At 48.7% G+C, this 18,313-nt stretch overlaps 1 protein-coding gene across 1 annotated transcript in view; it reads left to right on the forward strand.

The window, feature by feature from the left end:
- The window catches only part of CLIP2 (CAP-GLY domain containing linker protein 2), a gene marked incomplete at its 3' end in the record, with an annotated part of 57,698 nt that overhangs the window by 16,018 nt on the left and 23,367 nt on the right, over nt 1-18,313 (forward strand). The window contains exons 2-4 of the mRNA XM_009869925.1: nt 5,174-5,712; nt 14,058-14,182; nt 17,892-18,105. Of these exons, the coding sequence (XP_009868227.1) occupies nt 5,174-5,712; nt 14,058-14,182; nt 17,892-18,105 (878 nt within the window). The remainder of the gene's footprint in view (nt 1-5,173; nt 5,713-14,057; nt 14,183-17,891; nt 18,106-18,313) is intronic.

An 18,313-nucleotide genomic window follows, 5' to 3' on the forward strand; every position in this document is an offset into this window, starting at 1 on the left:
ATGGCAACACAACAGGCTGTTGCGTTTCTGATTCCTTTGGCAGTTGGGGTGCCTGGCATGTGTCTCCGGAGCCGCAAGATTACAAAAGGGTTCTGCAGGGAGTAGGAAATACATGGGCAACACTCACTGTGCACTGCTTCTCATGCTAAACTGTTTTTTTTCATCCTTGCCCTCCTCCCATTTGGAAACAAGTTTCCTCCCCCCATGGTGATAAGAAATGAGCAACCAAAGTGCTGCGGGAGGTCAGAGGAAGCGGAGGGAGGGGGGGATGCGTGGGTTTGCTGGATGTGGATGGCACTTACACATAGGACGAGGCTGAGCGGCTCCTCGGGGGTGCTGCAAAGAGGGTTATTCCTGCGGGTGGTGCAGAGCAAGTGCTCTGTTCCTCCTGCTTCAACTTGCAGAGCTTACCTGAAGGGGGATTTCTTGTTTCTGTACTGTACAAAGCTGTTTCTTCACCCCTTCCTGCAGCAGTTTCCGAGAGCTGGAAGAGACCATCCCCTGTTTGCAGAAGTCCTTGTGCTCCCAGGGATTTCAGACACATGGCTTTCATTGACACGGTAACGAGAGCCATGTGAACAGGCTGAAGCTTCAGATAAAACTTTCAACCTCTCCAGCTCTTGGCTGCTAGCAATTTGTATGGCTCCTGAAGTGTTGGTGCCCTCTCACTGTGGGCCCCTAAGACTGTGAGGCGATAAATTTGCAAAAAGGGCCCTAAGCGCCAGGTCTGTCGTGGTTATTAGTGCATTCTGCGTGGGCTTTACAAAAGCTGGAGGGAAAAACAGAGATTTAGACTTGGATAAGATGTGCATTTAGCGGATGTTGTGTATGACTCCAATTTATAAGTTGTTGTTCAGCCCTGAAAGCTGTGACCTACAGGAAGACTGAAAAGAATGAGGCAGCTAATGAACACAATAGGGTTGTAAAGCTGGAAAACCCGAGTGGAAGAGATCCTGCTTACTGCTGCTGGTGTCTTGGAGCCCAGTCCCAGCGAGGAGAGGGAGGGAGGGAGGAGCTGCTGTCGCAGTCTGTCCAGCAGAAGAGGTTTGTGTTGGACAGAGCAGCAGGAGTTTCCCCTGGACCAAGGAGGAAAGAGCTGTCCCCATCGCCGGCTTCCAGGTGAGCTGCTGATTAGGTGCTTAATAGTGACATTCAAAGAGTTCCTGTGGCCTCGTGATCCACATCACTAATTAACAACAGGGTTGGAGTAGGAAATAGTCTGCGTTTTGTTGATTTTTTTTCTCTTGTGTAACTTCTGGGTTCTCAACTTCACACCTGAGGTCTGTACCCTCGCTTTGCTGTTAGCAAGTTTCTCAAAACTTGTTAGTGTTATACTGGGGAGCCTGGCTAGAAAAAGATTCTTTTCTTCTGCAGAAGCAGCAAATCTAAATGACACAGAAGTATACCAGCTCTTGAGGTGTCTGTAGGCTGGGAAAGCCGAGCAATTCTGCGCCCTTGGGTGGCTTTTCTGTAAGCTGTGAGAGCTGCTTGGAGAGTGGGTGACTCCACTTGTCAGGTCTCGGGTGGCAGTGCTGTCAGCTGATGTTCATCTTGGGCTGTCCCAAGACACTCGTGGGTTCAAAGACAAGTTGCTCATCACTACCTGTTGCCTTCTGAAGGGCAGTTGACTAAATACCTGCTTGGGAGGATTAGAGCTTAGTCTACTCAGGCTACTCTGGATGTCACCTGGCCATCTAGGTGATGAGTCCCTCAGACCTGAAACCGAGGAGAATGAGTTCAGCTTGATCGTGCTGACTCTTGGCTTCTCTGAGAACCTCGTGCGCAAAAGCCTTTTAGCTGTGCTGTAGAAAATTGGTGGCTTAGCCGTTATTTTATATGTGGGTAATGCAGGGCATGTAAAGTACCAAGTTTTTACAATGTGGCTGTAATGAAGAAGGTGAACCTTCTGGCAGTTCCTCGCTTAAATTCTGTCTCTTTGAGTAATTCATCTCATGCTAAAGAATAATAATACTTCTGACTGCACTGCTTGGGAGCCTGTGATTGTTTCCCCGAGATGTTATAATCACTGTAGCTTGGCAGCCCTGCCTGTGAGACAGGCACCTAAAATGATCAAGAGTGTATAAAGTTCCTCTAAAATTTTGGCTTTTTTGGGGAACACACTGTTGCACCAAGAGTCCAATGAACTGCTTTTGGTTGTTTTTTTTTTCTTTTTATCACGGTCCATGCTAGTTTTCGAAGGTGTTTGCTCTTGCAGTGAAATACAGTGAGACCAGATATGGTTTTAAATCCCGTGGCGTTGTTTGTTCAGCCTTGGGCAGCCTTCCTGCCTTTCTTTGCTGGAGTTTCTCTGCTGAAGGGTTTACTTATCCCAGCCACGCTGTTTGTGTGAGCTAATGTCACTAACAGCCCTGATAAAGACTGCTCGTGTGCTGAAACTTGGGCTCCAGTAGGACTGGAAAACCTGCTTTGATCTTTTGTGAATGCAGATGCAGAGCCCCCCCCAAATTTATATGCTTACAGTGCCCTGTACAGCAGAGTCAGATTCATCTTGGGACATTGCATACATGTTGCAAACATGTCAGCAGCACGAGTTCTATGTGTTATGGCACTCTGGTTACATGAAACTAGGAAGTTTAACTTAATTCATTCTTCTACCTATGAAAGGAGGGAGATACATGTCACAGATGATATTGGCAACAAACCCCTGTAGCCATCTTGGATTATTAAAGGACTGAAAGAAATATTTAAAAATATAACTTACTGGTTCCTAATCTGGCTGCTTTACCATCTTGTACTATTAAACATTGAAATGAAAACGGTGACCATATTTTTGTTTTTATAGTTTGCATGGATGAAATCCTGTTTCCTTCCCAGCCCTTTTTATTTCAAGTCCTTTGTGAAGATCGCAAACGCTAAGTATCCTTATCATCTTTGTTTTTCAGTTTTTAAGGTGAAGCCGGTACTTGGAGGTAGTGTCATCCCTCTGATGGAGCTCATCTTGACATACAAGATTGAGAGTGATGCAAGCTTGAATGTCAGACGTTTACAAAAAGTTAATGAAGAACACATGAGGTTGGGGAAAATTTCAGAGCAGGGCCCGATGGCCAAGAGAAGGTTTCTCGCAGGGAGCTGGCAGAGCTCTGCCAGGAGCGCTGTGGTCTCGGTTGGCGCTAACTTTTTCAGCTGGGACCAGTATTTCTGCTACTGCTCTCCCTTGAGCCTGTCCCGTGTGTTGTGCTGTGCACGCCCCACTTGGCTGGTTTTCTCAAGGGTTGTTCCAGCTCCAGCCTGCCAAGCCTTGTGAGCAGGTTGGAGGCGATTCTGTTCACATGAGGAGTTTGTAAGATCGTGCCTTAACTTCCTCGTTTAGATGAGGTTCAGACCAGCCAGAAGTGCTGCTCACTTCCAGCAGCCACAAACTGGTGCAATTGTGCCACAGAGATTTGTCAGGAGCGTTGACTCTGGAGTCTAACGAGAACCAAAGTGTCAATATTAATCCATCTTAACACAGCTGGTTCAGCAGAAACTGTAAGTTCTTTACGCTAGCCCTGAAGCACAGTGCGCTTTTTCCTTCCCCTGACATGAAACCTTTAGCAAAGCTTTGAAGTAACTTAGTTTGAGAGCTTTTATGTTCTTCGGGTTTTCTAGGAGCTGAGCCTGATCTGTCAGGCCCATTAGTTCTGAAAGAGCTGTGGAAATGGTGCGGGCTGAGCCGTAGTGATGGCTGAGGCTGAACAAGTTTCACAGTCCATTTCAGATAAGCGCTCCAGTTGGGCTTGTCTCTTCAGCTGCTTAGGTTTTCGCTGTCAGCAAATAAAAATTTTCTACTGGGTATGCTTTAGGCTTTTCTAGTTAGCAGCACCCAGGAATTTCAGGTTAAAGTCTGGCCAGAGAGTCCGGGCAGCTCTCACTGAGCGCAGGCTGTGAGTCTGATGCACACCAGCCCTGCGGCAGCCGGGGGGGAGAAGCACCCTGGGGACCTCAGTGCTACCGTGAGCCGAGGGTGACTGAAGGTCCCAGATATATGACTTGTTGGCTCTTTTTTTGCAAACTTCTTTCCTACGTCTCTTGTATGATTTCTTTCAGGGCTTTACTTAACCTCGCCCTTTAACCTTCAGAGAGGTTTAATGAAGTCCTTATGTCCTTGGCTTGCATTCCCCTGAAAGCCCAAAGTTTGTGAGAGGAGTTTGACACTGAGGTCAGCAAGAGGGGGATCACTGCCAACTCGTGTGCTGGGGTTGTCTTTGTTCCCCTTCAGATGCCAGACACATATTTAAGGGCCTTCTCCTGTGCTACAGAGTTTGGCCCATCAAGGGTGTGCTGGCGAGCATGAGCAGAACAGTGAATTTCCAGCATCACCTGCGGCTTTTCCTTCTCCCAGCACCACGAAGCGTGGCTGGAGGTCTGGCTTTGGCTTGTCAGCCTGCTGCCAGAGTAAGAGCACTCTTTACTGCAGGTTTGATGGAGTTTGCTGGCGTGTCAGCCCCGGGAAGGCTGTGCAGGCAGGGCTTTGGAGATGCTTCCTGTTTATAGCTACGCTGTTTACACCGAGTGTACCCCAGGTGTCTGCTCACGGCTGCGTTCTGCTCCAGCAAAGGGAGTCGCTTGCAGAGGCATCTGTGTGGTCCCACGGGAGCTATTAATGCCCTCCCTGTGCTTGGACTCGCTGCCTGTATCCAGACGCCAGGTGCTAAAACATCAGTGTCTCACTGCTTTTTATTCTTTTTTTTTTTCTCTTTTACTTTTTATTTATTTTTTATTATTTTTTTTTTATGAAAACATGTATTTGGCATCTTTCTTCAAAGCAGCACTTTACTGGTCACCTTTTGATCCTTAAGCACTTGCCACCACTCCTGCCCTTTTGAGCTCGTTCGCGCTGGTGCTGTCACACAAAATACCCTTCAGGGCAGTGATGGGGGCTGGGGGTGAGCGGGCGTTGCGAAGGGGAATGAAGACGTGGGGTCACTTCTTCATTTTCTGTCCGAGACCTGCGGACACTGGGCAGCAGATGGAGATATCTGTGCAGATCACTTTCCTGCCAAGGAAGATGTGTAAGTAAGGGGGTCGCTCTGGTTTTAACCTTCACCTGGTGTAAACCTGCAAGTGAAGTCGTTGTCCCAGGTGTTTCCTCTTTGTAAATGCCCTTTCCTGGTGTTTTGGCTGCCTTGTAGGATTTCTCCTCATACCAAAACCTCTTTTCCTTGATTCACAGGCTCACCTTTACACAAGCAGGGTACTGCCTCCACCGCCAGCGCCGAGAAGTCGGGTTCAAAGGTTGCCGAGGTGGGCGATGATTTCCTGGGAGACTTTGTGGTGGGCGAACGTGTCTGGGTAAATGGAGTGAAGCCGGGTGTGATCCAGTATCTTGGGGAGACGCAATTTGCTCCGGGCCAGTGGGCAGGGGTCGTTCTGGATGACCCGGTGGGTAAGAATGACGGTTCTGTTGGTGGAGTCCGATACTTCGAATGCCAGCCGCTGCAGGGGATTTTTACGCGACCGGCCAAGCTGACGCGACAGCCGGTGGCCGAGGGCTCTGGGAGCGACGCCCCGTCTGTGGATTCCCTGACGGCTCAGAACTTGTCACTGCACTCGGGGACGGCCACGCCACCTCTCTCCACTCGCGTCATCCCTCTGCGGGAAAGCGTCCTGAACAGTGCCATGAAGACGGGCAACGAGTCTGGATCTAACCTCTCGGACAGTGGGTCTGTGAAAAAAGGGGAGAAGGACTTACGGCTCGGAGATCGCGTGCTGGTGAGTTGATTGCGGGGTCCCCCTAGAAGGGCGAAGGACAAGAATTTGTCCCCTCCCTAAGTATTTCCTGGTCGGCCTCGGGACAAGCTGAAAGGAGAACAGAGTTGGTGGCGAGGTGTGGGGCAGAGAGGGGTGTTGGAAGGTGGTGCCTGGGCCACACAGGCATCGAGCTTCTGCACCGCTGGTGCTTGGGACACCGTGTCTTCTGAACACGTGTCTCTCATTCATATCAATGCAGGAGAACACATTCCAGAGAGTTTCTTGTATCGGACAAGTCCTCAGCAGTAGAACAAGGTCAGAGAATGCAACTCAAACATGAGAGGGAAGTAGAAACGTGATTGATTATTATTTTCTAATGCATTGCTACTCCTTTTAAGGGTGTGTATCAAGGCTTTCAAGGAAATGGCAACAGAATGTCTTGTTGCGTGTGGTTGTCCATACTATGCAAATATTTGCAAGAATCTCTCCTAGTCGGTCACTCCCTGTTTGCTGCTTCAGTTTTTCTGTGTTGTACCTGACACTCCTTTCCTGCACAGAAGGGAAATTGCATTTATTTTTATAAAAGGGCAGGGCTGCGGGGGAGATCACTGTACTGATGGATGGGTTCTCCCCATCTGATTTCTGTTGTTATCTAGAACGGAGAGCCTGATGACTTTAAGCCAAAATGCCACACTGGCACTCTCAGTGGCTTACTGGAAGTTTGCCATTAGGCTTGTCAGCATTTGTGTCCTAGCAAAGAAGTAATGCTTTCAGTGGAGGTTTAAAAGGGATAGAAATGTGTCAAAACATGGAAAAACCTGAGTTGAGTTTTGCAGATCTGTAAAAGAGAGGTTAGTTTTGTTTACCGTGTGTGCTCTCGTATCAAATACTGGCGGGGCCAAGCGCTTGAGCACCGATCTGTTGTGACTGTATCCCCGATCTAAAAGAAAAAGGTGACTCGAGAGCGATGACAGGTAGCGGAGGGTTAATCTTTGGCATGTTCTGGGCAATCTGGCTCCCATTTCAAGTCAGCGGTGAGGGTTTCCTTTTTGGGGCACCTGCTTCCAGTACTGGTAGCGGGTAGCAAAGACGTGTAGGACAGACTTGTCGTCTGGTTGATAGTGGGTTTGGCCGAAGTGGGCTCTGCAGCCCGTGTGAATCAGGAGGAGTGTGCACAGGGGGGTGTCAGGGAGCCCCACATGTCCCGGGTGGTCTCGGAGAGCAGGTTTTGTTGCTGGCGATAGCAGCGACCCTGGGCAGGCTGAGGCTCAAGCGATGGTGTCGATTCCTTTACCGTCCCCGTGGGCAGCTGGGCCAGGTAACAGCAGCCGTAGGTGGCCGTGACAGACCACACGTGTCTTCTGAGTCACAACTTTACGTGGCACAGTCTGCTCTGAGGACCTCAGGATCTGTTGTGTCCAAAGGTCGGGCACCTCTGGCTTTACAAATACCTTTCGGGAGCTAGCAGTGCACTTGCACCCCCAAACAGTGTTGGCTTGTCCAATAGTTTTTTGGTTTATTTAAATAAAATTTGAAACGGTTTTAAGTTTGTTCATTTTCAGAGGAACGCTCGTTTTACAGAAACGTCAGGAATTGTTTGTATGTGGTAGCAGAGGTGCAGGAAGAAAGCAGATGACAACAAAAAGAAATAATTTGCTGTTGTGGATCAGTAAACACATACTTGACTTGCAGAAGGCTGCTTTTTTTTTTTTTTTGCAATGGAGATGCCAGCTAATTATGTTTGGTGTTGGAATTCCTAAACAATAATTCTGGGTAAACTGGAATTGCCTTAAATTTCCCGAGTAGATCTTTGCTCTTGTCCTCTTGCTGCAATTTTTGTTGTTTTTATTACTCTTAGTTCATGCTTTTCCGAAAGATTATCTTTTTATTTTGAGAAGGGCTTTTAGGCAGATGGGATCCACCAAAGACTTTTCAAGGGAGGGAGGACATGTGTTTTTTGTAATTGCTCAGTGGATCGAGCATAAGGTTGTAGGGGTCCCTGCCAGGCCTGTAAAACCAACACCTGGCTGCTCTGCAGTCTGATCGTTTCCTGCTAGTGGCTTTCTTTAACTTCATTAAAGTCCATTATAGCTTGAAGACATTTTTGCTTTTCAATGACTTCTTTCTGACTCTCTAGAATTTGCAAAAAAAGTGACTTTTAGCTTTCCATTAGAACCTTTCCATTAGAGAAATTAGATAATATTTGCCTTTGGCACTTTATGACTGGGACTTTTTCCCGGAGATGCAAAAATTGCATTAAAGAGATGAAAAACCCACCCTAATATTGTAGAACTCATCTCTCGATGTCTGGCAAACGAATGCGGACCAATTAACCTCTGCTTTAGTGAGACTGGAGCTTCCCAAAGTGTGATAATCACTGGAGTGCAGCTGTTGATGTGAGGCTGGCACGTTGCCTTTCTCCAGGGAAAGAAGGGATGGAAACAGAGCAATGGAGCAGTTGAGCATTTTCTGCTTGGGAGGAATCTCTGCTGTGGTTTTCGCTTAAGAAAATGTATTTTACATGCTTGGGGAAGGGGGGCTTTCTCACTCAGCAGCTGGACTAGTTGCACCCTAGATGTGGTTGCTTGTTTAAGAAGAATGTGAAGGAGGTGGCTGTTCCCAGTATGTCAGTCTAAATAAAAAATATTAAAAATTAAATCCTCTTAATTAGAGGTACTCTGCCCTTCAGCCGTGCTTCCATAGCAATAAACAAGACAATTTAAGGGCCAATTTCTATCCCAGTGGATGAGTGACTGTTGGTATGGGGTGTTGCCCCAGGTACCCTTCGGATGGATGCGAGGTTTGTGATTTTGAGAGAACGTGTAGGTGGCCAAAACCAGAAGAAATGCTGGAATGGCAGAGGCAGCACTAGCGGGGAGATTCTGCTGGAGCGGCACCTCGGCTGACGGGCAGGAGGGACAGCCACAGTGGGCTGGCTCGGCTGGTGGGGACAGACTCTGGGCTCCCCCTGAGTGTGTGATTTTAATCATTTTCCCCCTCTGTATGCTGCAAAGTGTTCTTGCCCACGGTGTGTTGCAACCTTTTGCTCCTGGCAAGCGACAGAAAATTCTCATGAATAAGCTAATCATGTCCTTTTCTTTAGCATCCCCCCTGCACGCCCCAGCCTCGACCCTGCTCTGCCAGCCTGAAGCTCGAGAAAGCCTTTAACCCCCAAGTGAAAAGTCATTTCCATTAGAGGCTCCCCAGCAAGGAGAATTGCAGCCTAAGCCCTTCTCCTTGGGCAGAGACAGCTGCTTGCTCCGCTGCTGCCAGCTCACTTTGAGCTATTTCAGTGCCCGAGACTGAAGCCTTGCTGCTGCAAAGGCACGTGAGGTGTTAGGAAGGAAGGATTCGTCCTCTTTGTTGTCCTGCTTAACCGTCGGAGCTCTCCCGGCTTGCTGGGGTCTTAGAGGTGCAGCAACGCTCCTGGATGGGCTTTACAGAAGAACAATCACAAGGTTTTGTGTCCTTATTGCAAACCAGGCAGAAAAGAAGGAAGGATCGTATTCTGCAGTTCTACCAAGGTAGTATTTTTAGGGAAAGGGTTGTCAATATTTCATTGCCTGCTTTCAGCTCGGTCCATAAGGAGACCAGTAATTACTGCGTCGTGACTGGAGAGCGTAGCAGAGCCCGAGACCTTGCGCGGGGGTGTGGGGACGGTGGATCTCCATCCTTGTGGAGGTTTGTGATGGCTGCTGGCAAGTGCAGCCTTCTAGTTGTTTACAGGATTCAAGAGAGAGGAAGACATCTCGGTCTCCTAGTCCAGGAGAAGACTGTGTGGTGTGCAATGCAGCGCGACTGCAATTGTCACAGGAGCAAGTGTTCCCTGTCCCTGCAGAGAAACTAAGAGGAAATAAATAGCCCAAAGCAGCCACCCTGCCCTGCTGCCACATCAACCCTTAGACGCTTTGTGTGCACACCCCCTCTCCTAACCATTCATTTGGGCGGCTGTATTGGCCAGTCCTTGTCTTCTGCGAGCACTGTCTGTCGTTAAATAGGAGTTGGAAGCGGCCTGTGGTGGAACTGTGTTATTAACGTGGGCAGACTTTGTGTCAGAGACAGCCTCAGGAGGGAATGCTGTAATTCTAGGCTTTCCTCTTACACCACATCCCTGGGACATCATTTTCTCACTGGTGCCTGAAAGATAAACGTGCACAAATGTCTTGCATCAGCAGTGCTGGCAGTCTCGTCCCTGTGCAATGCTGACTTGTGCCGTGGAGATGGGAAGGCACAAAGTTAAATGTTTGGATTGAAAGAAACTATAAAAATTCCTTTACCTTCACGTAGGGAGGACTGTCCTGTAATTCCTGGCTGTCTCTTTCCTACCCTCACCCTAAAAGCTGGTTCTGGCTTTCACAGATGACACAGTGAATATCTGGTCAGATGAAACTGCTAACGGTCAAACGCCACCTGAAGTAAGTCATATTTACAGACAAACCTGACCACAGGCCAGATCCCCACCTTACTGCTCACTTGCTGAGTGCTGCTCCGGGCTGTCAGCTGGGACACAGCCCCAACAGGCAGTGGTGTGTGCGTTCCCCTCTTGCTCTTACAGACCATTATTTCGTGTGATCTGTAACGGCCGCACCCACACCTCCACACGGCTGCAGAAAGCACCCTCTGCAAATCGCGTCTTGGCTGATAATCTGCTGCCATCAGGGCTTGGAAAGAGCTAAATCACGTCAGTGCGTGGAAGAAGCGCAGCTTCTGGTGCTCTCAGCTTAGGTAGAAACAGGCTCCTGGTCGGAGCGGAAGAGTGTGTGTTTGGGGAAACCTTTTTTTTTCCCGCAGGGAGAGGATGCCTGCTTCAGTTTGCACGCTGGGTACTGCCTGCAGCTCAAACTGGAGCAAGCAGCACCTGTCCAGTAAAGGTTTCCTGTTTCTTTTAGAAACATCCAATAACAGCGTAGAGTAAGCTTGTGTGCTGCATGTTAGAGGTAGCTGAAAGTGCTCAGGGCAAAGCAAGTGTCCCGTGCCTGCCCTTGCCCACCGTCCCCTTCCTCTCTCTCCCTCCCAGGGTTCCACTGGATCCCAGCATGAGGTTTGGGGACCCTCCGAAGGAGACACATCAGAGCCCTGTCTTGTGGAAATGCCTTGCAAAGCAGCTGAGAAAATAAATTTAGATGGGTAAATTAGAGTTTTAAGCAGATCTCTCTGTGGTTTCTGCCTGGGGATACACCCAAGCAGGCGTCTACAGCCATTTCTGACCCCTGAGCTGTGCGTGGCCTGAGTGACAATTATAATCTTATTTTCCTTTTCTCCCTGAGCACTATTGGAGTGCATGGCTCACAGTGCTTTGCCCACGGGCCATGGGTTGAGGACGACTGTTAAGAGGGTCTTGCCGAGAGCAAGAAGCTGCTGTGGGGTGAGCAGGGGGGACATAAGGGAAAAGAGCAAATGCAGGGTGGAGGGAGTCTGGCTTGCAGCAGCTAAATTGAGATCTGGCCTGGTGCTAATTTGGTAAATTATTTAAATGATGTATTAGCAGCTCTGATGAAGACAATGTCTGGAAGGATTAGCATCATTGTCTTTTCAGCCCTGGGATACTGGTCTGGATCCAATTTTGTCATTTTGATGAGGAAACCGTAGTAAAACGTGATGTCAGTGATACTGTGGTTAGGAGGGAAGGCGTATGGATGTCCTTCCTTGAGTGCACTTTGCTTTTCTGGCTCAGCAGTTAGGACACAGACCTGTTAAATATTCCTGGCTTCATCTCGTTGTGAAGGTCAAGCCCAAGACTGTCTCCTGAGGCTGCTGGAGATCTTTTCTTGAGGAAAGGCCAGGTCAGGAAGATGGTCTTCAGTGAAAGGCATGAAAAAAGGCATCAGAGCTGAGATGGAGAACTTCGGTGTGGAGCTGAACTTTCCAAGAGATCAGGATCAGACTGGAGAGGGTGCACAACCATGAGCTTGTTTAAAATTAATCATAAGTGTTTTTACCTGAAACAGAGAAACTTGGAAAGTTGATGCTGGTCAAAATACCCTCCAAAACAAAAAATCCTGTATCAATGTGTCAAAATTATGTCCATATTTTGGAGCATGAGTAAAGAGCTGAGTTTAGCTGCTTTTAGTTGTGGGTGTTTTGTTGTTCTTTTGGTTCAATTTGGTTTGGTTTTTTCCCCAAAAAACAGCTATTGACTAAAACCAATAGCACTTAACATTTGGTAAAATCCCATTCTCTTCAACATGAATAATCTCAGTGATACTTTTGGTAAAGTAAGAGCTTCTCAGAAAAGCTTTGGAAGATGCATTCCTTTTTGAACAAGACATGCCAACTGTAGAAGCCATGGCCTGTCTGCAGAGCTCGCTGGCAGCCTCCTCAGCCCCGCGCTGCCTCGTACGTTAGCGAAGACACAAATTGACGCTTCCGGTTTGTCTTTGCTTCGCTCCGGACACTCGCAGGCTTGGTTGTGGCTCCGATTCGTGTGCCAGGCTGAGAGATGCGACAGGCTCGTGTCTCGGGGTGGTGCCGATGCCAGTGGCAGGCTGCGAGGTCCGTGGGGCGGAAATGCTCCGGTCTGGCATGAGGCTGGCAGGTGTGGAGCAGGGTGTCAGAGCTGGGCGTGGGCAGGAGGGGTGACTGTGAGCCACCCCAAGATAGCCCATGCAGTTGCTGACCTCCCTGGCTTTCACAAGGTGCCTTTATCCTCCCTCCAAGGCACCTCTGATTTATTGGAGAGTCAGACAGAAACAAACGCTGCTGCTTGGATGAGGCCGTTCTGTGTGCTGATGTGACCCGCCAGCTGGCTTTTTCCAAAACGCATTACTGATTTTAGCAGCATTAGCAGATTATCAGGGCTGAATAAATCTGTGTGTCCGAGTCGGATGATTTTTCTAGGCTCTCTATCCGTAAGAGTTTCTGTGTGCCTGCCAAAATGTGGGAAGCTCCACAAGAGGGTCGAGCACTGGCATGTGGCTGTGACACCCCGATATTGGCTTCTGGCTGTGCTGCCAGCCTCACCGGGATGCGAGGAGAGCCGATGTGTCCCTTCTGACTTGGGGGAAAAGATAATGCTGTATAGCGAAGATGTATTTTATAGAAAAGGCGACAGAATAATTAATTATTGAAAGAGAAAATAAGCTGCATTGCTTTGGAAGCAGAGAACCACGTTGCCCTGTGAGGGGCGTGTTAGACCTGATCCGCACTGAGCATCTTCACTGATGTGTGGCTTTTGGGTAGGAACTGCTCTCCTGCTGTGGAGTTCTGATGATGACATCATTAGATAAGGTGTGTATTAAGTCACTAGGGCTAGTTATTTTCTCTCTTGTTTGGAAACAGCTTTCTCAAAATTAATGCCTTTGCCGATGAAACTGAGCCGCCTGCTGTTTGTGTGGACAGAGGAGCGTGGCCCTTTAGTTTATGCCCCAGAGCCACGCTGCTGGAGGGAGCTCATCAGATTTTTAAGGTGTTTGCGTGAGGCTATGTGGGGTTGGGATCATGTGGTGTGGTAAAGGAAATGTGGCTCAATATGTCATTAATTCATACTCAATAAAAATAAAATTGAGGGAGCTTACCACCAATGATATCCCTATAAATGACGTGAAGATGAATGACACTATATAGAGTTCAACTTTCAGCTAAAGAAATGTAATAGAATGACATTAAATCATTGCATTAAGAGGCTCAATCTTGGTAAGTTCAAGTAAATCCGAAAGGGGACTGCCATTTGACTGAATGATATGTAAAGAATTTTACTGCAACTGTTCAAGTTGGCACTTGCCAAGTACGTAATACTGAAATAAAATCATATTTTTCACTCTTGGATGCAGTGTAGGTCCAGAAAGCTTTGCTGTGAATTGATGTCAAATGGCTGGAGGTATTTTCTGTACACGACCTCTCTATTTTATAGAGAGGTTTGCTGGGAGGGCTGTTCACTATATCCTAGCAAACCCTGTGTTGGGACAGGCTGAAGCTACCTCCCTGGCTCCGCTTGTCCCGTCGATGTCCTGTCCCAGCATTGCTCAGAACTGCCGCCTGAAGGGGCACAGGACTGAAACCCTGTTAGCACACACGTTGGTTCTTAACACAAGGCAGGTGTAAGCTGCGCTCTGAGGGCTTCAGCTCTCTGGGCGGCCTCACAAGTAACCCTGCAATTAGTTGTCACTTTGAAATATTTTTTTTAAATATTTATTCTGACGTCTTCCAGGCAGGCAGGTCCAGAAGTGAGAGTTTGTCAGCTTGCTTGTAGTTATTGGAGAGATATCTTTAGTGCTAGGAGAACTTGATATGAAAACTATCGGTTCTGGTTTCGTTAGATCCAAACCAGAAAACACTGATGTCTTTTTTTTCCCCCCTCTGCTGTAACTGTCCCCTCCCGGCAGTCCCAGCGCTGCCGTCTCTAACCCTTGGCACCCTATCTCCGACAGGTCGGTGGGACGAAGACAGGAGTTGTGCGCTACGTGGGAGAGACGGACTTTGCCAAAGGAGAGTGGTGTGGCGTGGAGCTGGATGAGCCCCTGGGGAAGAACGACGGGGCGGTCGCTGGCACAAGGTACTGTGCGCTCTCAAACCCAGCCGGGGCCGTCTGGGGTCCTACCTCCCTCCTGGGGTGGCTGGGGCCAAATGCCGTTAGGAGCTGGGAGGAGGGTTTAGGGCTGTGTTGGGTTGGGCGTTGTGGGTTGAGAGGAAGAGTGCAGTTTTCAGTCTTCTAGGCTTTGGGCTAGCTTTGCAGGGAGACGGATGGAAATCTCATCACTGGAGCATTTTAAAGCAGGATCAGATAACGTCTGTGAAAAAGTTACCTGAGTGACTTCAGGAAACAGGAGAGAAGATAACTTAGACTGAGATTCAGATTTTGCTATAAATTGATTCTGTGAATGTATTAGCTCTGCTTTCTATGACACATCCCTTTCCTAAACTTTCTTCTTGTGCTATTCACCTTGTCAGAACCGTAGAAGATAAACGTTTGACTGCGTTTTTTTCCTCAGCTTAATATTATTTCTTCTGTTTTCCCTGGGAGCAAATTTTCAGAGATCTGAAAGAACAATCAGTAGTTGCTTTCTGCCCTTATATTAGTTTTGTAGTGTTGCAGCTGTCTGCTGATTGATGTTATTTCTTCTGTTTTCCCTGGGCGCAAATTTTCAGAGATCTGAAAGAACAACCAGTAGTTGCTTTCTGCCCTTATATTAATTTTGTAGTGTTGCAGCTGTCTGCTGATTGATCTTGCCACCTCTGACTCTGTAGGCACCTCCACTATTTTCTTTTCAGAAAAAACCCTGTTATTGTCCATGACACTAAGCAGGGTCACCTTGCCGGTTTGCTGGGAAGCTGTGTCTGTTCATGGGGAAGTTAGGTGAGGGAATGACCCACAGCCTCAGATCTTGAGCTTAGGGATGTTCAAATCTGAGGTAAACAGCAGCACTTTGAGCCTGCTTCAAATACAGGTGGAACTGGTTCCTTGTCCTTCACAAGTTCCTTTAGTGGGGAGTGGTGTTGATTTCTCAGAGCTTCTTGAGGAAATTGTCCATTAGGGGTGAGATTTAGCTTTGAAATGGAGAAGATGAGAGTTGTCCCTGTTTATCCTTTGGGCCTTAATCCAACCTTCTGATTTTCCCATCGCATGTGCTGATTTCAGCAGTTTTGCTTTTGGGGAGAAGTCAGTGTAGTAACACCAGCTCCCCTGGTGCATGCAGGCACTCCTCAGGCTTCCCCACGTTTGCCGTGGCCACATGGAATTCCTGATACTGCCCTGAGCTTCTCCTGCCAGAATCAGTCTGGGCAGAGACCGTCAGGGACTCTGGCGTTTCCCTGCTTTGGTGGTTGTTGCCATCTAGTGAGCAGCCTTCGCCTGCCTGCCTGAGAGCTCGGGAGATGTGAGTCCAAATAGCTGCCTCTGAGAGAGCGGAGGCTGGTGGAAGCAGGAGAGAAAACGTGGGCAAGAGAACGAGTGAGGGACGTCATCACCATCTCTGCTGCCGGGCGCAAACCCACCTGAGTTGGTGGTGAATTGGCTGAGATTTGTGGAGGGTCACTGGTTTTCCTGCAGGTTCAGGAAGGGGCTCCAGGTCTGGATGTGCATCAGGGGAAGGCTGGAGGGCCAGGGCAGCTGGGAGCTCTCGGGTGGAGGCTGCCTGCAGGCTGTGCTTCAGCAGCAGTGCCCCAGAGGAGGGGTGTCCCAGTGCTGAGCCCCTCTCCATGCATCACGTAGGGGCAGCTGGTGTGGGTTTTTTCATGTCTTATCCGTAAAGCCAAGCAAGTTCCGCTTACTCATATCTAGCATATTAACCTTTACCTGCTAATTCTACCATTCTTTCTTTTCTGCCCCTGCTCTTTGCCCACTAAACTCCTCGTACCTTTACTTTCATGTAGTCTGAAGCAGCCTTAGACACTGAAGATTTTTATCTATCCAAAATTTCCTGTGCTGCTTCCCACCCCCAGTTTGCATTGCCATCACACCACCACTTTCCTTCCCCATTTCTTTTCCATAATGTGAGAGTAGAGCTCCTTAGCGCTTGGTGAGAGCAGCTCTTGTATTTCAAGCAGACTTTTTTTTCCTGCCAAGTGCTCTGGACTCAATTCCTGCTTCTGAACTGTAAAGTTAATTGCAACCACTTCCAGTCTGGACTCAAAGAAGATGAACAGCTGTGGTGAGGCAAGCTGAGACTTACTAAGAGCTGTCAGGTGACTTCTGCGGGACTTTGGCGCTGTTGTACAGCCACAGGTACCACTCTACGCTTAGACCACACAGACCTGTGGAAGGGGCTGTACTTTGCCGTCGGTCTGCCCGTGCCTCCAGCCGTTGGAGAATACGATGCTGAGCAGGGCTTTGGCAGGTTTGCAAGAGGTCAGACTGATTTTATTCCTTAGGCCTCTGTTCTGCAGTGAGGTCAGCCTGCGGTATGGCTGGTTTTCCAAACCCAAGCGCCTATGTTGGCAGCAAGCAGAGGGTGCTAAGTAATTCTTAGGTTGTAGAGGGTTGGGCGGTTTTTTTTGAGATTGTTATACAAAAAAAGTTGGAGTTGAGCAGATGTTTGCAATCGAATCACTTTCCCATCTGGCTGGAGATCAGGCTGTTCTCTGGCCTCCCAAGCACACAGAGGTCTGCCTGTGACACAGCCCTGTGGCTGCCAGCACTTAAAAATGAAAGGGAATTGGGGAAGCAGCTGCTCACATCTGGAGAGAGGGGACTTGTGCTAGCAAAGCTGGGTTTGTGTCATTTATTCATTAGGACCTGGCTTTTATGTTAACATAGGAGAGGCTGTTATATGGCCCAGAATTTAGCCCTAGCCTTGCTATGAAGCCTGTGAGAAAGAACTCTTAACGGAGACAGTTTTCTGCGTCAGCTACTCCCTTGAAACAAGGGGATGCGATGCCTGGGAGTGATCTGATTTTACTTGCTGTGGTGCAGCTGGCCAGCAACAGATAAATCCTAGCTCGAGCCAGTAAGCCCAAGCTCTGAAGGGGTTTCCAAAGTTGGACACAGCATGTTTTTGGCTCATTTGTATTCTGAAGAAGGACTCCAGAGAGGCATAATCATCAGGCTCACTGCACTTGTGAAAGAGAGCTTGCACTGTAATTATCTGATCCTCCCTTTTTCTTGATTCTCCCTTTTTCTCCCTTGCTCTTTCTCAGTTTGTTACATGGGAACCAATTTCTCTTCCTCTGCCACCTGGAGGAGATGGCACACACTGGGGTTTGCTGTAATGGTATTTTTAGCTTCCAAGCCAGGACCTGCCATTTTGCCCTTTCGTTTTGGGAGGAAAGATTTTTTTACCCTATAGAACGCTTAGAGAGCTGTGCAATTCAGATCTTTTTATTCAACACGCTTTACTACGTGACTTTCTCGCAAAACAGGGTGGAGAACACGCACCAGGTTTGGGAGGGTTGGTTTATTGGAAAGGTTGGTTTGTAAAGCAGTGCGTGTGCTCTCACCGTGTCTGTGTACTGGGATATTTGCACTATCCAGGCTACCAGATGGGTCTTTCCTGGCATCTCATCAAAGAGCGCAGCAACTAGCGTGTCGCAATTATGTCGGGTTTCCCTGCTTAAGCGCCACAAGTGAAAACATGGAGATTACCACTACTCTAAGTGCCAGAAAAGGAATAGTCCAACCACTTGCACCCAGGAAACCGTGTCACAGCAAAGCACCAAGAAATGAGCTGAGGGCTGGAGCTGTGTGTTGCTCAGCAGCGCCGTTCTGCGAGGCTCGGGTGAGGTGGATACTCTCCCGCTTCTGACTTGGTGCATCTCTTCTGTTACAGGTATTTCCAGTGCCCTCCGAAGTTCGGCCTCTTCGCTCCCATCCACAAGGTGATCCGGATCGGTTTCCCATCAACCAGCCCTGCCAAGGCAAAGAAGAGCAAGCGAATGGCCATGGGAGTGTCTGCCTTAACCCACAGCCCCAGCAGCTCCTCCATCAGCTCCGTCAGCTCGGTGGCATCATCTGTCGGGGGCAGACCCAGCCGCAGTGGGCTGGTGAGTGCCTCTTGCCGTGGGACGTGCAGCTTCAATCTGTGACCCGGCTCTACGAAGTGAGAGAGTTGGGGTTTTGTTGCAGCATCTGCACTGGGGCAGCTGCTCCTTCGCTGTCGATGAGATGGGTGTGGGATACTGTTACTCACCTTGCAAATAGCACTGGCTCCATAGACACAAGAGTTGCAGGAGGCACGGGTCAGTTGTGACC

Source organism: Apaloderma vittatum, unplaced genomic scaffold (assembly GCF_000703405.1).
Source record: "Apaloderma vittatum isolate BGI_N311 unplaced genomic scaffold, ASM70340v1 scaffold6145, whole genome shotgun sequence".
Taxonomy (NCBI): domain Eukaryota; kingdom Metazoa; phylum Chordata; class Aves; order Trogoniformes; family Trogonidae; genus Apaloderma; species Apaloderma vittatum.